Here is a 16,004-nt window from a genome sequence, read left to right as displayed (position 1 = left end):
TCCAAAGTCCTTTCACAATATAACATCATTCTACAAAATAGTATGGTCAGCATACTGTCACAGCAATGCCCTACTCCTAGTACCAATTTGTTTTAGGGTTCCTATTGTTGTGATGAAATACCATGACCTAAAAGCAAGGTGGGGAGAAAAGGGTTTGGCTTACACCTCTACATCATAGTTAATTACCAAAGGAAGTCAGGACAGGAACTCACACAGGACAGGAACCTGGAGCAGGAGCTGATGCAGAGGCCATGGAAGAGTTCTGCTTACTGACTTGCTCAGCCTGTTTTTTTTAAATATCATCCAGGACCACAAGCCCAGGAATGGCTTTCCCCCGTCAATCACCACTAAAGACAATGCCCTACAGGCTTGCCTACAGCTGGATCTTATGGAGGCATTTTCTCAGCAGAGGTTCCCTCCTCTCAGATGGCTAGCTTGTGCCAACTTGACCTAAAACTATTTGGTTACACCCACCATGTAAACATAACTGCCAGACTTTTGTCATTGTCACAAAGTACATGGACAAAACAGGTTAAGAGCAGAAGGATTTATTTTAGCTCATAGTTCCAGGAGTTTCAGTCCATCAGGATGGAGGGGTCATGGCAGGGCCAAACAAAGCAACCAAGAAGCTGAGAGACAGAGTGAAAGAGAGGGTGAGATGGAGAAAAGGACCATGTGTTTGTTAGTGGACTCTGTCTTTTTTTGGCCTTTATTCCACTGGACACCCCTCACCTACAGAATGGCAGGATCCACATTTAGAATGGGTATTTTTGCTTAGCTGTCTCTGGTCATGCTTTCACAGACATAGGTAGAAGTTTGTCTCACTTATTTCATAGGCACTTCTCAGTCCAATCATCTTAGCAACCAAGATCAGCTCTCACAATAACTAACGTAAATGTTGTTGAGGAGATGGATGCCCTTGCATCTGTCTCCTTCCTAGTATATCCTGTCTGAAGTTGTAACGTTAACTTTGAAAACGTTTCAGTTCAGTTTGACCTATGGAGGTGAAGTAGATTAAAAACTGTATGGGCACTTGTCTGTAATTCTTTATCATAAATTCGACTTACTCCACCTCGACTGATGGCTTGGTGCTACCATGGTAAGCAGAGGAGCAGAATAAATATGGAGACCAGTCCAAGGCTGTAGGCTCTCTCTTTCCCTGTAAACCTGAGGGCAGCTCAGAGAGAGGCTGGGCCAGTGAAAAGGGGTTTGAAATGCTGAGCTAATACTCTCAAAGACAATAAGTTAAACTTTCTAAGGTTATTTAAATTGTTGTGAAGCTCTCAGGATTGAAGTTAGTTTAATTTCAGCCTGTATATCCTGTTATTCAAGGACACTACTGATTTTTGTGTTGACATGTTACCAAAGATGCTATGGGACTTAAGCTTCAATGCACTGTCTCAAAATATGAGAGCCAGGCAGTGGTGGCGTACACCTTTAATCCTAGCACTTGGGAGGCAGAGGTAGGCAGGTCTCAGTGAGTTTGAGGCAGGCCTGGTCTACAGAGAAAGTTCCAGGACAGCAAGGGCTACATGGAGAAGCTCTGTCTTGAAAACCCATATATATATTATATATTATGTTTTATATTTTATATTTATACTATATATAAAAACCATATATATATGATATCTGTGGTTTGCTGGTTACTTTGTTTTGTTTTGGTCTTTTTCATAATTTTACCATTTATTTTATTTTTTCTTCAGAGTAACAAACCCACAGTATTGCCCTTGTTAGGCAAGTGCTAAAGCCACAACCCCTCAAGATATGTGGTTTAAACTTGTTTAATTTTAGATGTACACAGCCTTAAAAATGAGTGACGACGTTGGTATCACCGTGTTAGCCCGGTGCGTAGAGTGCTTACCCAGCATTCACAAAGCTCTGGGTCCGAGTCCCCAGCACCATACACACTATGTGTAGTGACACATGTCTGTAATTCTCCTGCTGGGGAGACGGAGGCAAGAGGAGTAGAAATTCAACACCATCCTTGTCTGTAGGGAGTTTGGGGCTATCCTGAGCAACATGAGACCCTGTGTTAACAATGCTCAAGACTCATGGAGATTCGGAAAGGGTACACCACCTATAAACAGTGATCAAGCACCTGAGAAATGATGCAGTTTCTATTTTCCATTCCAGTCCTTTACATGTTTCTAATTTATTTATTTTTAATGTATAGTGTTTTACATACATGTATGTGTGCACCACATAGGCAGAAGGTGGCATCAGAGCCCCTGGAACTAGGGTTATAGAAAGTTGTGAGCCACCATGTTTGTGACCCTGGTCCCCTGTAAGAGCAACAAATGCTCTTAACTGCTGAACCAACTCTCCAGCTCCCTCCATACCTGTTCTGAACTGGAAAACAGAGTAAATTAATTTCCCCCAATAATTGCCAACATTAAATTGTTGATAAGTAGAAATAAGAAATACATACACTATGGGGGAAAACATGTAAATACGGACAAAAGAAAGTTAACTATAAATATACACCTGTAAATTATGTATTAATATGAACATACAAACAGAAGTCTGTACATAGGTAATCGCTTTCTCATTGCTGTGGCAAACGCACTGACTGGGATCACTTAAGGAAGGTTGATTTTGGCTCGTATTTAAGGATATATAGTCTTTCATGGTGGGGAAGTCATGGAGAGTGAGGCAGCTGGTTATGCTAAGAGAGATAAAGGTTTCTGCTTAGCTTGCCTTCACCTTTTGCTCTGTGTGGGACTCCAACCCATGAGATGGTCCGGCCACGTTCGAGTCAGTTTGGGAATTTTGTTTTTCTTAGACGCTGAGGTCACGTGCTTATGCCTCACTGAAACCCACACTTGCTTTCTTAGTGATTTTCCCCATTTTCTTAGAAAATGAAAATGAACGGTTGTTGCTGGAGACTCCTGGCTCCAGCATGTAGTTCTGGGCCTTACGAGAAGCAGGAAGCCCCCCTCTGTAGGGTGTTCCAAATCTAGGTGCATGCCACATGCCCCCACCGATGTCAGTGACAATCATAATTGTGGTGACAAGACTTTCTGATCACCACCCGCAATAGTAGGGCCTTCTCGGCAGCCACAGTCATTTGCTCTTGTCTTTGGATTGAACTGGGGGAAATTGATGCACTGTTTGCCTTCTTCTTCTCTTGTCTTCTATTCACAGACCTTTCCTTTGCCATCTTTCTTTGGACAGGTGGAAAATTCTGGTGATCCTTGGTCTGATGGTGACAATAAACAGAGTATGACATATTTTGAGGCTATTTATCTGGTCATGGCAACAATGTCGACTGTTGGCTTTGGGGATGTGGTGGCCAAGACATCCCTAGGACGGGTTTTCATCGTTTTCTTCACCCTTGGAAGTTTGGTGAGAAATATTTTTATTATCTTTTGAGTATTTAAAACAAAGTCTGGCATTGTGGTGAATGCCTGTAATCCCAGAACTCGGAGAGGCAGAGGCAGGCAGATCTCGGTGAGTTTGAGGCCAGCCTGGTCTACACAGTGAGTCCAGGACAGCCAAGGCTACACAAAGAAACCCTGTCTCTAAAAACCAAACAGAGAAACAGAAACAAAAGCATTTAGTTAATGGTGAGAAAACAGTACCAATTTGAAAGTGAAGTGAATGTTGCTTTATTCAGTGTGTGTGAAATGAAATGATGCACAGACCCCATATTCTACAAACCATTTACTCTAGACCCTGGTGCTTGGTTCCCAGGGATGAAGAGAGGTAGATTCTACATTGAATCAAGCAAGCCCTTCTTCCTCCATATTTGCTCACGAGACTAAAATCTTCCTCTAAAGAGGAAGAACACTTGAGATGTGGTTCTGTGCCATCATATATCTTGCAACCACTCACTACACTACACTACAGTTCGAGGTAAGCTACAGATAAGTTAGTATTTATGCTTGGTTCAGGAGAGCAAAGGAAGCCTCGTTTTCTCTCTCTCTCTCTCTCTCTCTCTCTCTCATTTTTCTTTTTCTGAGACTGAGTTTCTTTGTGTAGCTTTGGAACTAGCTCTGTAGACCAGGTTGGCCTCAAACTCACTGAAATCCAGCTGCTTCTGCCTCCCAAGTGCTGGGATTAAAGGCATGGGCCACCACCACCCAGCTCTTATTTTGATCTCTTAAAAACATTGTTCTTAATAACATTGTTCTCCACTCCACCATTTTAAATTCCCTACAACCAACGCCACCTTCTGACATTTCAATCATCATGTCTAGTCCCCTTGGTGGCATATGAAAGGGCTTGTTTGTTTCTTTTGTTTTGTTTGATTTTTTTTTTTAAGATAGGGTTTCTTTCTGTAGTCCTGGCCATTCTGAAACTTAAAGATTCGCCTGCCTCTGCCTCCTGATTGCTGGATCAAGGTTATATATCAGGTGTACCATCATGCCCCCACTGCCAGGTTTTCTTTTTTAATTTTTTTTAATTACAGTCTAAACAATGTGAAGTCATAATAAAAAAGAAGCTAGAAGTCATAAAGTGAAAAATTTGTAGAGAAGCTAATATTTGTGTTTATCATTTTGAAAGCTGAACACCACCTTGTCAATTTTAATCAAAATCTGAACTCTTTAAAAAACTCATAAAAAAAAGAAAAAAAACTCATAAAAATATGGTCTCTGTTTAAAAATGCAGTTCACTGTTAGAACCTTCTGCTAGTTCTGTGGTTCTCAACCTGGAGGTCATGACCCCTTTGACAAACCTCCATCTCAAAAAAAAAAAAATTACATTATGGGCTGGAGAAATGGCTCAGCGGGTAAGAACACTGACTGTTCCTCCAGAGGACCTGGGTTCAATTCCCAGAAGCATCTACATGGTGCCACACAGCTGTCTGTAACTCCAAGATCTGACATCCTCACACAGACATACATGCAGGTAAAACACTAATGCACATAAAATTGAAAAAGTTTTCATTATGATTCATAACAGCAGCAAAATTACAGTTATGAAGTAGTGACAAAAAAGTAATGTTATGGTTTGGGGTCACCATAACATGAGGAACTGTGCTAAAGGGTCGCAGCATTAGGAAAGTTGAGAGCCACCATACTAGATGAAAGGCATGTATGTGTGTAGTTGTCTTTTTCTTTATATTCTTGTAATTTGGGAATATCTGTCAAAATGATGAGCCGTGGGTAATTTTTTTTTTACTTATTATTTTAGGTACTATTTGCAAACTACGTCCCAGAAATTGTTGAACTTTTTAGCAATAGGAAGAAATATACCAAGGCCTATGAAGCAGTAAAAGGAAAGAGGTAGGGAGCTTTGCTGGTATAATCTCTACCATTTAAGACATTCTTGTGATCACGTGTCTCGCTTTGGCATGTACTGCTGCCATTGCTACAGACCTTGGGGCTGCACTGCCGGAGTTCTCCATTTACTGGAGAAAACAGTGTTAGGAAGAATGCCAAACAGGATGTTCACTACTTGACACTTATCATATCAATCTGTTCATACAAGTACTTGATCTACTTATGTCAACCTAAATAAGAGAGAGGAGAGGAAGAGAGAGATAGAGAGAATAATGACGTGTGTGAATAGCAGAGTTTTGCAAACATAGTAGGTAAGTGTATTATAAGTGATAAATAACTATGACGACTGTAACAATAACTTTTCTAGAAATCTCTGTATAGTGCCACTGTTTGGAGATGTGAGATGAGGCAAAGACTTCAGAACTGGATGCTTCCTTTGTGCTTTGGAGTTTTTTGTGTTTTTATTGCTAAAAATCTAAAGGATTCAAAGACAAAATTTATTCAAAACAAGTTTAGGCTAATTTCCCTTCTCTATGTTTGACAGGAAGATATAGCCAATTGCCTCAGATTCTGGGGGTCCACCCAGCCTCAGAGAGAAAACATTTAAAAACAAATTGCACAGTGCTGAACCTGCGAAGACCGTTTTTCCATATCACTATTTCGCAAACACCACACGGTGACAGCTATACACATCACATTTCCATTGCATTAGCTTTCACAAGTAATCTAGACGTGACTTAAGTTGCCAGGAGGTTCATGTGTAGGTTCCACGAAAGCTTAGGCTGTTTAGCTGAGGACACTGAGCACCTATAGGTTTTGATGTTTTGGGGTTTGGGGGGTCCCTCAGACACCATGGGAGAGCTGTTCTTTTGTTCCTCAGATGATCCGCTTCCTCGTTCTTGCTGCCCAGGTTCATTGTGGTCTGTGGAAACATTACAGTTGACAGCGTGACTGCCTTCCTGAGGAACTTTCTCCGCCGTAAGCGAGGAGAGATCAACACTGAGATTGTGTTCCTGGGAGAGTAAGTGCGTCAGTGTTGCTCAGTGTGCTGTAAATTAGTAGTTGAAGTATGTGTGAGGATTTTTTTTTTTTTTAATGTTTGAGTTTTTAATGGAGGGAAATCACCCTTGTAACGTTTATAGAAATGTTAGGAAACAATAATAACCAAAATAGAAAAATAATTACTTTGCCTTTCCAGTAAGACCAGCTGCAGAAAAAGAACAGTACCAGGCCTAACCAGTGCAAATATTTTGGAATCTACCTTTCCAGATGTTTTTTCTGTACATCTACCTGCATTATTTAAGTGACACTTAGGCACTATGAAAGCTAGCTGGTAGGGATGAAGCTGCCAGGTCAAAACCAGCTTGATTTTTCCATGTCCTACGGCATAAGAAGGTGGTGTCTTTAGCAATAGGGTCTTACCTTCAGGTTCTGGTGGGTAATCAAAAAAATGATATTTGCCTGTTTTTGTTTTTGTTTTTGTTTTTTTAAATCTATGGGACCCTTTTGATCAGTGACTCAAAGACAGGAAGCCCACACCTGGATATCAGTGTTTTGTTTTTTTTTCCCCTTTTTTCGTTACCACTATAGCTCTATAATATAACTTGAAATCAGATATAGTAAAACTTCTGACTGGGTGGTGGTGGCACACACCTTTATTCCCAGCACTCAGGGGGCAGAGGCAGGGGAACCTTTGTAAGTTCAAGGCTAGTCTGGTCTACAGAGCGAGTTCCAGGACAGCCAGAGTTGCAGAGAAAAACAAACAAAACAAAACAAAAACTTCTGTCATTGTTTTTGTTCAGGGTTACTTTGGCTATCTAGAGTCTTTTGTGTTTTCATAAGAAATATAAGATTCTTTTTTGTTGTTGTTGTTAGGAATGATGCTGAAATTTTGAAGATTGTATTAAATCTGTAAAGTGCTTTTGGTGGGGGTAGCCATTTTATTTACATATTTGTTTGTTTGTTTGTTTTATTGAGACAGGACATCTCTATGTAGCCCCGGTTGTCCTGGAACTATGTAGTCCAGGCTGGCCTTTAACTCACAAGAGATACACCTGCCTCTGCCTCCCAAGTGCCAGGATCAAAGTTGTGCACCACCATGGGTAGCCTAGGAGGCATGGGATATACCAATCTTTTTGTTTGGTTTGTATTTTTGTTTATTTGTTTGGGGATATTGTGGAATGAGTTGTTTCTCTGATTTCTTTTTCAGTGTATTTATCTTTGAGGCTACTGAGGGTTTTTTTTTTTTTTGTATGTGAATTTCATGCCCTGCCATGTTGCTGAAAGAGCTTTATCGGTTCTAGGGATTTTCTGGTGGGGTCTTAAGGGCCTTTCCTACAGCATTATACTGTCTGCTTCTTTTTCGGTTTGGATTCTTTTTGGTTCCTCTCCTGTTTTACTGTTCTAGGTAAATCTTTACATAGGAGTGGAAAGAGCAGGCATCCGTGTCAGCGTTTAGTGGTACCACTACGGGCATTTCTCTGATTAGCAAGATGTTGACTGCAGGCTTGTTGTGTCTGGCTTTCACTGTGTTGAGATAGTTGTCCTCATCCCCAGTCTCCCCAAGATTTCTGTCATAAAAGGATACTGGATTTTGTCAAATTCTGTGATTTCTGCAATTGAGTTCGTTGGTGTACTTAATTAAGCTTATTGATTCCATACATTGGTCCATTCCTACATCTCTGCAGTGAACTCATCTTGATCATGGTAAGTGGTCTATTTTGATGTATCCTTGAGTTAGGTTTATAAGTATTTTATTAAGAATTCTGTTTCAGGGCTGGAGAGATGGCTCAGAGGTTAAGAGCGCTGCCTGCTCTTCCAGAGGTCCTGAGTTCAATTCCCAGCAACCACATGGTAGCTCACAACCATCTATAATAAGATCTAGTGTCTTCTTCTGGCGTGTAGGTGTATATGCAGATAGAACCTTGTATACATAATAAGTTAATAAAAAAAATAAAAATAAATTTAAAAAAAAGAATTTTGTTTCTCTTTTCACCAGGGAGGTATATAGCTTTTATTGTTGTATCTTTATGTGATTTTGCTATCAGTGTAATACTGGCTTCATAAAGTAATTTTGGAAATCAGTTTTCTATTTTCTGGAATAATTCTGGAAGGATTAGTGTTAGAGTTCTTCTTTTAGAGTGTAGTTAAGTTTTGCAGTCAAATCTGATTCTTTCTGGCTTTTTTTTTTCTCCATTGGGAGATTTAAACTAACGCTTCAGTTTCATTGCTTGTTGTGTATTTGTTTAAGTGGTTCATTTCACTTTGACTTAACTTCAGCAGGTCATGTAAGTTTAGAATTCATCCATTTCTTTTCAACTTTCCGGTTTGGTGGAATACAAAGTTATGTCCTTAAGAATTTCTGAATTTCCTTGGTTTCTGTTATAATTTCTTCTGATCCCTGTTTTATCAATCTGATTTTCTCACTTTTTATTTTAGATATTTTGGCTAAGGGCTTATTGATTTGATTTATCTTTAAAAAAAAACCCATTCATTGTATATAGATTATTTGTAGTTTCTGTTTAAATTTCATTAATTTATGTCCTCATCTTTAAAAATAGTTATTTATTATGATTGTGTGTGTGTGTATGCGTGCGAATCATTCTATGGCATACATGCAGATGTCAGAGGTCAAGTTGGAGAAATTACTGGGTACAAAGAGAAGTGTTTAGAAGCAGTTAGAAATTGTATTGACTTAGGAATGGCAGTAAGAGGCTTTCCCACAGGGTCTGTGATCTTCATCCTTTTTGAATCCCATTTCCACACCCTGCATTCTGTTCATTATTTCATGCATCTGTGTTGTGTTTTCTTAGAAGTGATTCAGTGATTTAGTTAGGTCCCCATTCATTTTCCCAAAAATGTTTGTCATTATTCTTTTGTTGTATATTTTCTGACTTTTCAGTCCGTCATTGATCTAGTTTGTACTCTGTTGCTATGACCAACACCGCAACCAAAAGCTACACGGAGAGAAGCAGGACCTCGAGGCAAGACCTTGAAGCAAAACCAGGGAGTAGCATAGCCTACTGGCTTGCTTTCTTAAAAGAAAAAGTGCATTTAAATATGCTTTAATCAGAATAGCAGAGCCCTGGACCTAGGAAGGACTGCAGAAACTGATGCATCAACCAAAGACCATGCATAGAGAGGACCTAGACCCCCTGCTCAGATGCAGCCCACAGACAGCTCAGTCTCCATGTAGGTTCCCTAGTAAGGGGAGACGAGACAGTCTCTGACATGAACTCGGTTGTCTGCTCCTTGATCATTTCTCCCTGGTGGGGTTACCTAGCCAGTCCACAGAGGAAGAGGATCCAGGCATTTCTGATAGGACATGGTAGGCTAGGGTCAGCCTGTAGGGGAGGAGAGCTTCCCCTATCAGTGGACTAGGGAAGAGGGATAGGGAAGAAAAAGGGACGGAGGGTGGGACAGGGAGGAGATGAGGGAGGATGCTACAACTGAGATACAAAGCAAATTAATAATAATAATAATAATAATAATAATAATAATAATAATAATAATGGAGCCAAGTGTGGTAGTGCATGCACACCTTTAATCCCAGCACTGGGAAGGCAGAGGCAGGTGGATCTCTGTAAATTCAAGGCCAGTCTGGTCTACAAAGTGAGTCCAGGACAGCCAGGGTTATACAGAAAAACCCTGTGTCAAGCCCCGCCCCCCCAAAAAAAACCCAAAACAGACAAATGAAGCAAAAAAAGAATAACTAAACCCAGACTCCAGGACTTGGAAGAACAGCAAATTCTCTTAATTCCTGAATAGTCTCTCCAGTCCTGTTTTTCAAATAATGACTTTTAACCTTGTAGAGAATATCATCTCTGAGTTTATCCTAATAATATTAGTATACAAAACTATAAATTTCACCTTAAGCACATCTATTGAGGTCTCCAAAAGCATATATATTTAATGTTTTTTTAACATACCATTATTTATTTCTAAAAATAATTATAAGGAACTATTGTCATATTTTCAGGCCCATAGTACCTTTATGAGTCTGGTTTTTTTAATATTAAATATTTACGAGTATGGGATGTTTTATGGATGTTCGTGTCACCTTTGAGTACATTTTATGCTAACTTCCTCTGTATTATTCTAGTTTTAGCATATGTATTGCTGTAGTGAGCAACACAGTACAGTTTTTACTTATTTTTGGTTTTTAACTTTTACCTTAATTGTAGATCATAATATGTGCAACAACTATTTTGTTTTGCAATATGAAATGTTTTTGGAAGTTGGGTAAATTGCTATTTTGCTAAGTATTTTCTGCCCTCATTGAACACTTGCCAGTTATCATTTACAGGTGTGTTGAAGTTTCTCATACTAGTGACAGGTTTGATTCTCACGTTCTACCTATATTGACTCCATATATTTAGAACCCATCTTGTTAAATCATAGCTTGCAAATGTTGTATCTTTTTTTATTTAAGATTTTATTTTTAATTATATGTATCTGTATATTTGCCCTGGAGTGTAGGTGCCTGTGGAGGACAGAGGAGGGTGTTGTCTCCCCTGTGGCTGTAATTTGCAGATGATTGTGAGCCACCTTACGTAGGTCAGAGGAACTAAAATCAGGTCCTCACTGAGAGCAAGTCAGTACTCTTTACCATGCCATCTTTCCAGCCCTAGAGCGCTCTATCTCTCTGAGTGCTTGAATTGTTTTCATTACATAGTGATTCCTTTTTGCACAGGATTATTTGATTCATGGGTTTCGTTTGATTTTGGTTTTATGTTACTATGATTGCTCAGGTCTGATCTACAGACCCATTTATGGATGGGGTTAGTTATGTCAACATCCTCTAGCCATATGGATTCATAATGGAATACAGATGTCTTCTGATGGAATTGGGGATTTACTAAATTCACTGAGTCAGCTAACAACCATCAAACAAGGCCAACCCCTGTGTTCCCACCTCTGCCACTGAACTCTTTTCCCTAGGGCTCCTCCTTGCTTGGAACTGGAGACCTTATTGAAGTTCTACTCCTCCTATACAACGTTTGTGTGTGGCTCTGCGCTGAGGTTCGAGGACCTGAAACGAGTTGCAGTAAGATCTCTTTCTCTCTCAGTCCCTTCCCTAAGCCAAGAGTGAAAGCTAGGGCCTGTGTTGCTGTGTCAGAAGCTACTAGCCTGATTCCTTTGACTGGAGGAAAACTCAGCTTTGATTTTAAACGCTGATCAGGAAAATAGTATAAAGAATCCTTGATGCGTAGCAAGTCAACCTCAGTGCTGAGCTATATTTCTTTAAAACTTTTCTTCCATCGAAATTCTCTATACAATTTTATTTTATTACTTAAGAGGTCTGGGGAAAGTTATAGAAAACAGGAATGTGTGTACTTTTACTTCTTTTCTTGTTTAAAATTTACTTTAAAAACATTTGTTTGCACAACATATGATTCAATCTCCCCCACCTTTTATTTTTATTTATCCTTTGAGAATTTGGTATATGCATACCATGGGTTTTACTTTTAGTCACTCCTCTCTCCTTCTAGCTCCTTCTGGATTTCCCTATGATCCTCCCAACTTGATATTGTTCTCTCTCTCTCTCACTCTCTCTTATTTTTTATAACCCACTGAGCCCAATTAGTGCTGCCCATATCCCCGCGGACATGGGCCCCTTGATCTGAGCATGGTCACTCTACCAAGAACCCTACCCCTAAGGAAAACTGACTCCCTCCCCTAGTAGCCATAACTTTCAACAGCTCCTCAGCTTTTGGCTTATGTGCCCCTCCCCAGTCCACGTTGGAATCCTGACTGGCTTCATCTAGTATAGGTCTTATGCAGGCAAGAAAAGCCACTGTGAGTTTATAGGTGCAACAGTCCCATCATGTCCAGAAGATACTGTTTTGTCCCAGAGCTCAACCTTTGGCTCTATGAGTCTATGTCCCTTAAGCTTTAGAGGGAAGAGATGTCCACTTTGTGGCTATTCATTTAATGGGCACCTAATTACTTAAAGAAGCTTCTCTGGTGAGAGGCTACACTTAACTATGGGTATGATTTATTCAGAAGGTGGTTTGATGGTATTTCCATTTAGCAAAATAAAAGTAGTAGGTTCTCCCCTAGTGCCTATCAGCGTCCCAGCCATGGGTTTGGGTTTACAGTGCCAGGCATGAGTTTCTTCTATTCTCAGGCCTTAAAATCTAATCAGAGTTGGTCATTCCTTTAGCATTCATGCTGCTATTACATCCACGGGCATAGTTTACTAGGCCAGTTGTTACTGTACCTTGAAAAGTTCACAGCTGGGTAAGACTTCTGCTCATGACTTTCCTCCCCCAGCAACGCAGATAGCCAAACTTTGTCTTGACCATGGGTCCATCGACTCTCACCAACTTCCCTTCTTAAACATTGGTATGCCTTTGATAAGATAAACATTAAGGCAAATAACAGGAATCACATCAAGGCTAAGGCTATAAATAATGACCAATGGCCAAGTGGGTGTTAGATCAAAACTGGCTTCCTGGTATCTAAGTAATGAACCTGAATATTTCAATTTAAAACAAAGGTCTAAAATAGTGGTTCTCAACCTGTGGCTTGCGGCCCCTTTCACAGGGGCCACCTATGACTGTCAGAAAACAGATATTTACATGACGGTTCATAACAGTAGCAAAATTACAGTTATGGAATAGCAATAAAAATAATTTTATGGTTTGGGTCATCATACATGAGGTACTGTATTAAAGGCCCACAGTGTTCGGAAGGTGAGGACCGCTGGTCTAAAGAACTAATGTAAAGACTCCAGGCAAAAAATGACAGACTCAGCATAATCTTTCTTTTCCTTATAATTTGGTACTACAGGAGTATTTTCAATAAATTTCTGGCACTTTAAGATTTAGAACCTAAGTGTCGAGTTGATTCTTCACTATAGGCAAGTGTGTTCCCCGTTCTCCCGTTGTTTGGGTCCTTGAGGTGGACAAATGTACTGGCAGTTGCTGACAAAGGTCTTATTGCTCCTCAGCAGACGTAGACTAATGTGCAGCACAGGAAAGTAGAACTTTAAACTGTACCCTATAAAGCAACTTTAGATTTCTGTAGAAGTCCCTGGCCTGGCCCATCAGCTGCAGCCCTCAGAGCATTTGCAGGAATGTGGTCCTGACATGAAGATGTCTGGTTCGTAACTCCTTCCTGCGTGTGCTCTTTTGGTTGGCGGTAGTCTAATGAAACTATAAAAAAAAGCCCTAGAGAGGAAACAGGAAAGTATTTCCCACGTAATTAGCCTGACAGCTGCTGTTTAATCTGAAGAATAGGTGGAGAGCTCGGAAGCCTGCCTGATTCTAGCCAACCCCTTGTGCAGTGACTTGCATGCTGAAGACAATTCAAACATTATGAGGTAAGAGGCTGGCATTGTTTTGTTCCTTTTGTTATTCTTTCTCCATACACTAAAATGGAGCTCGTCACACAGGACTGAATGAGGAGAGATGGTATCTCTAGTTCACTGGGCTCATCACAGCAGAGCCAGGTTTCTGCCTATTTTTCCCAAAACAGTGACTGCAAAGGGAAGTGAAAACAAGCATCCTAACTGTGTATGACTTTCTTCATATTTCCCCCCTGATGTTTCCTGTAGAACAGAACAATATACATCTGAAAAGCAAGCATACCAGTTCCATTTGTAAGTAAGACCTGCTTCAGTTCAGAGATGATGATGGTATTTGTGAATACAAAGATGGTATTTGTGAATCCTATTTGCATTCTTTATTTATCTGAATTTGTCTTTGGTAGTCCTAGGGAAAACTTACACATGGTTGGATGTGACATGTCTGTGTGCCCTGGCAAGTGTTCTCAAGGTGAAGAGAGTTAGTGTTCCCAACATTACTTATTAAGAATCTGTGAGTAGGAACCTTTCTTGTGGTAACAGAAACTCAAAATATGATTTTCCTGGCTCGGTTCCTAGAGCAAAACAAATATGTACATTTGAAGATGACTCTACACAGAGCCGGAAACAGCTGAGAAATCACACCATGCATATCACATTGAATAGGACATATGTTCTAAGCTCTTCAACTATAAGCTGAGAAAACTGAATTAGACACTCTATTAGCCACTTTAAGCTATATGACACAAGCCTGTTTATTTCTTCTTTGTCGTGGATTCCAGTTCTCTAACACTAAACCCTGGCCTGTCCCTAGATTTGGTTACTTGGTGGCTTAAGCTGTTTGCTTTTCTGTGCTTGTCAGAAACCAATATGTGGGGCTGGAGAGGTGGCTCAGCAATTAGGAGCACTCACTGTTCTTTTTCAATACTCAGGTTCAGAGCCTGAAATTCCCATTCCAGGGGCTCTGGCGTCTTCTTCTGGCCTTGTGGTACACACACATATGTTTGAGCAGAACATTCATAGGTACAAAATAAAAATAAACAAATCTAAAAAAACCCCGAAAACCTATAACTATAAAACAGAATGTTCGTAGAAACAAGCTAACAATTTTGTAATATACTGAGTCCCTCCCATACCTACTGACAAAGAAACTTAACTCTGAATTGGATTCCATTATAAAGCCAATGTGATGCATGACCACTGAGCACACTGTGTTTTTGGGTTTTTTTTTTTTTTTTTTTTTCAGGGTGCTGTCTATCAAGAACTATTACTCGAAGACCAGGGTCATCATCCAGATCCTCCAATCCCACAACAAGGTATTGGGGCAGCTCAGAAAAGCTGCTTTTCTCATCTTTAGATCTCTTCGTGGATCTACAAATGAAATTAAATTTGTGGTCTCTTTAAAATGGTGGATCACTTAGGGACCCAAACAGGGGACAGAATTAGTGAGTTCAGCCATTTGAACTGATTTTTTTTACAACTCCAGCTCTTTTGTTTGTTTGTTTGTTTGTTTGTTTGTTTGTTTCAAAAGTGAAGCTGGAGGCAGGCTGACCACTTTCAAATGTGGACTTTATTCCAGCCATGTCCGTTGACCTTGTTACTACCTGTATTCTCAGGAGCGAAGAGGAAATTAATTAAAGAAAATGTTCACCAAGAAGAGGTTTCTTGTGGTGTCTACATTCTTAATGCCTGACTCACTTTCTACCATAAAATAGATTTTCCTGTCAAAAATCCCCAACTGGAACTGGAGTTCTGGAGACAATATCATCTGCTTTGCAGAGCTGAAGCTTGGATTTATCGCCCAAGGCTGCCTGGTGCCAGGAATGTGTACCTTTCTCACGACTCTGTTCATCGAACAAAACCAAAAGGTAACTTTACAAACTGATGTTGATTCTTGGCTCTTAGTCCATGTTCCCATAATGGGATCCGAAGTAGAAAAAAAACAAACAAACTGAAGAATGCAAAGTCTCCAAGAAATGGGATTTGCCTCTTGGGCAGGGAAGGATTGAAAGATCTGGATTTAAGTTCCCGGTACATGCCTAGCCTCGAAGAAGTATTTGCAGCACCCATATGCAAAAGAGAAACTAATTCTGCTTCCTCCCTACATTCCAGGATGCTGTGATATAAATGTTTTCATAAATTCAGAAGTGCTTTGAGTTATTGAGAGTAGAAATGTAAATAGTTTTATTCTTAACAGAGAAGTAGTAGTTAAATGTAAATAAATATGAAGAAATTAGTACAATGATCATATTAATCAAATGGAAATGATATGAGTAATAATTAAAATCTAATCAACTTGTAGGTTACTTTAGGGAAAATCCACTCAGTAATAGGAGTAGAGGTCATAATACTTACTGTGCTCTAATTGCTTTTCAGTGGTGTTTCCAGGAAGTACCCAGCAGGGCTGGAATAGCTAACCAACCAGGTTGTATAGTAAGCCGGTGGGGAGCACAGCAGGGGTCAGTCTTTCC

The 16,004-nt window shown here is 40.0% G+C and overlaps 1 protein-coding gene across 1 annotated transcript in view; it reads left to right on the top strand.

Moving 5' to 3' along the window:
* The window catches only part of Kcnu1 (potassium calcium-activated channel subfamily U member 1), an 87,216-nt gene that overhangs the window by 25,493 nt on the left and 45,719 nt on the right, over positions 1 to 16,004 (top strand). The window contains 7 exon segments of the mRNA XM_055593350.1: positions 3,175 to 3,345; positions 5,137 to 5,228; positions 6,136 to 6,246; positions 11,166 to 11,271; positions 13,469 to 13,551; positions 14,780 to 14,849; positions 15,249 to 15,401. Coding sequence (XP_055449325.1) covers positions 3,175 to 3,345; positions 5,137 to 5,228; positions 6,136 to 6,246; positions 11,166 to 11,271; positions 13,469 to 13,551; positions 14,780 to 14,849; positions 15,249 to 15,401 — 786 coding nt within the window.

Source organism: Psammomys obesus, unplaced genomic scaffold (genome assembly GCF_907164565.1).
Source record: "Psammomys obesus unplaced genomic scaffold, mPsaObe1.curated_primary_1811, whole genome shotgun sequence".
Taxonomy (NCBI): Eukaryota; Metazoa; Chordata; class Mammalia; order Rodentia; family Muridae; genus Psammomys; species Psammomys obesus.
The sequence above is the reverse complement of the archived record's forward strand: the minus strand, read 5'-3'. Positions and strand labels throughout refer to the sequence as shown.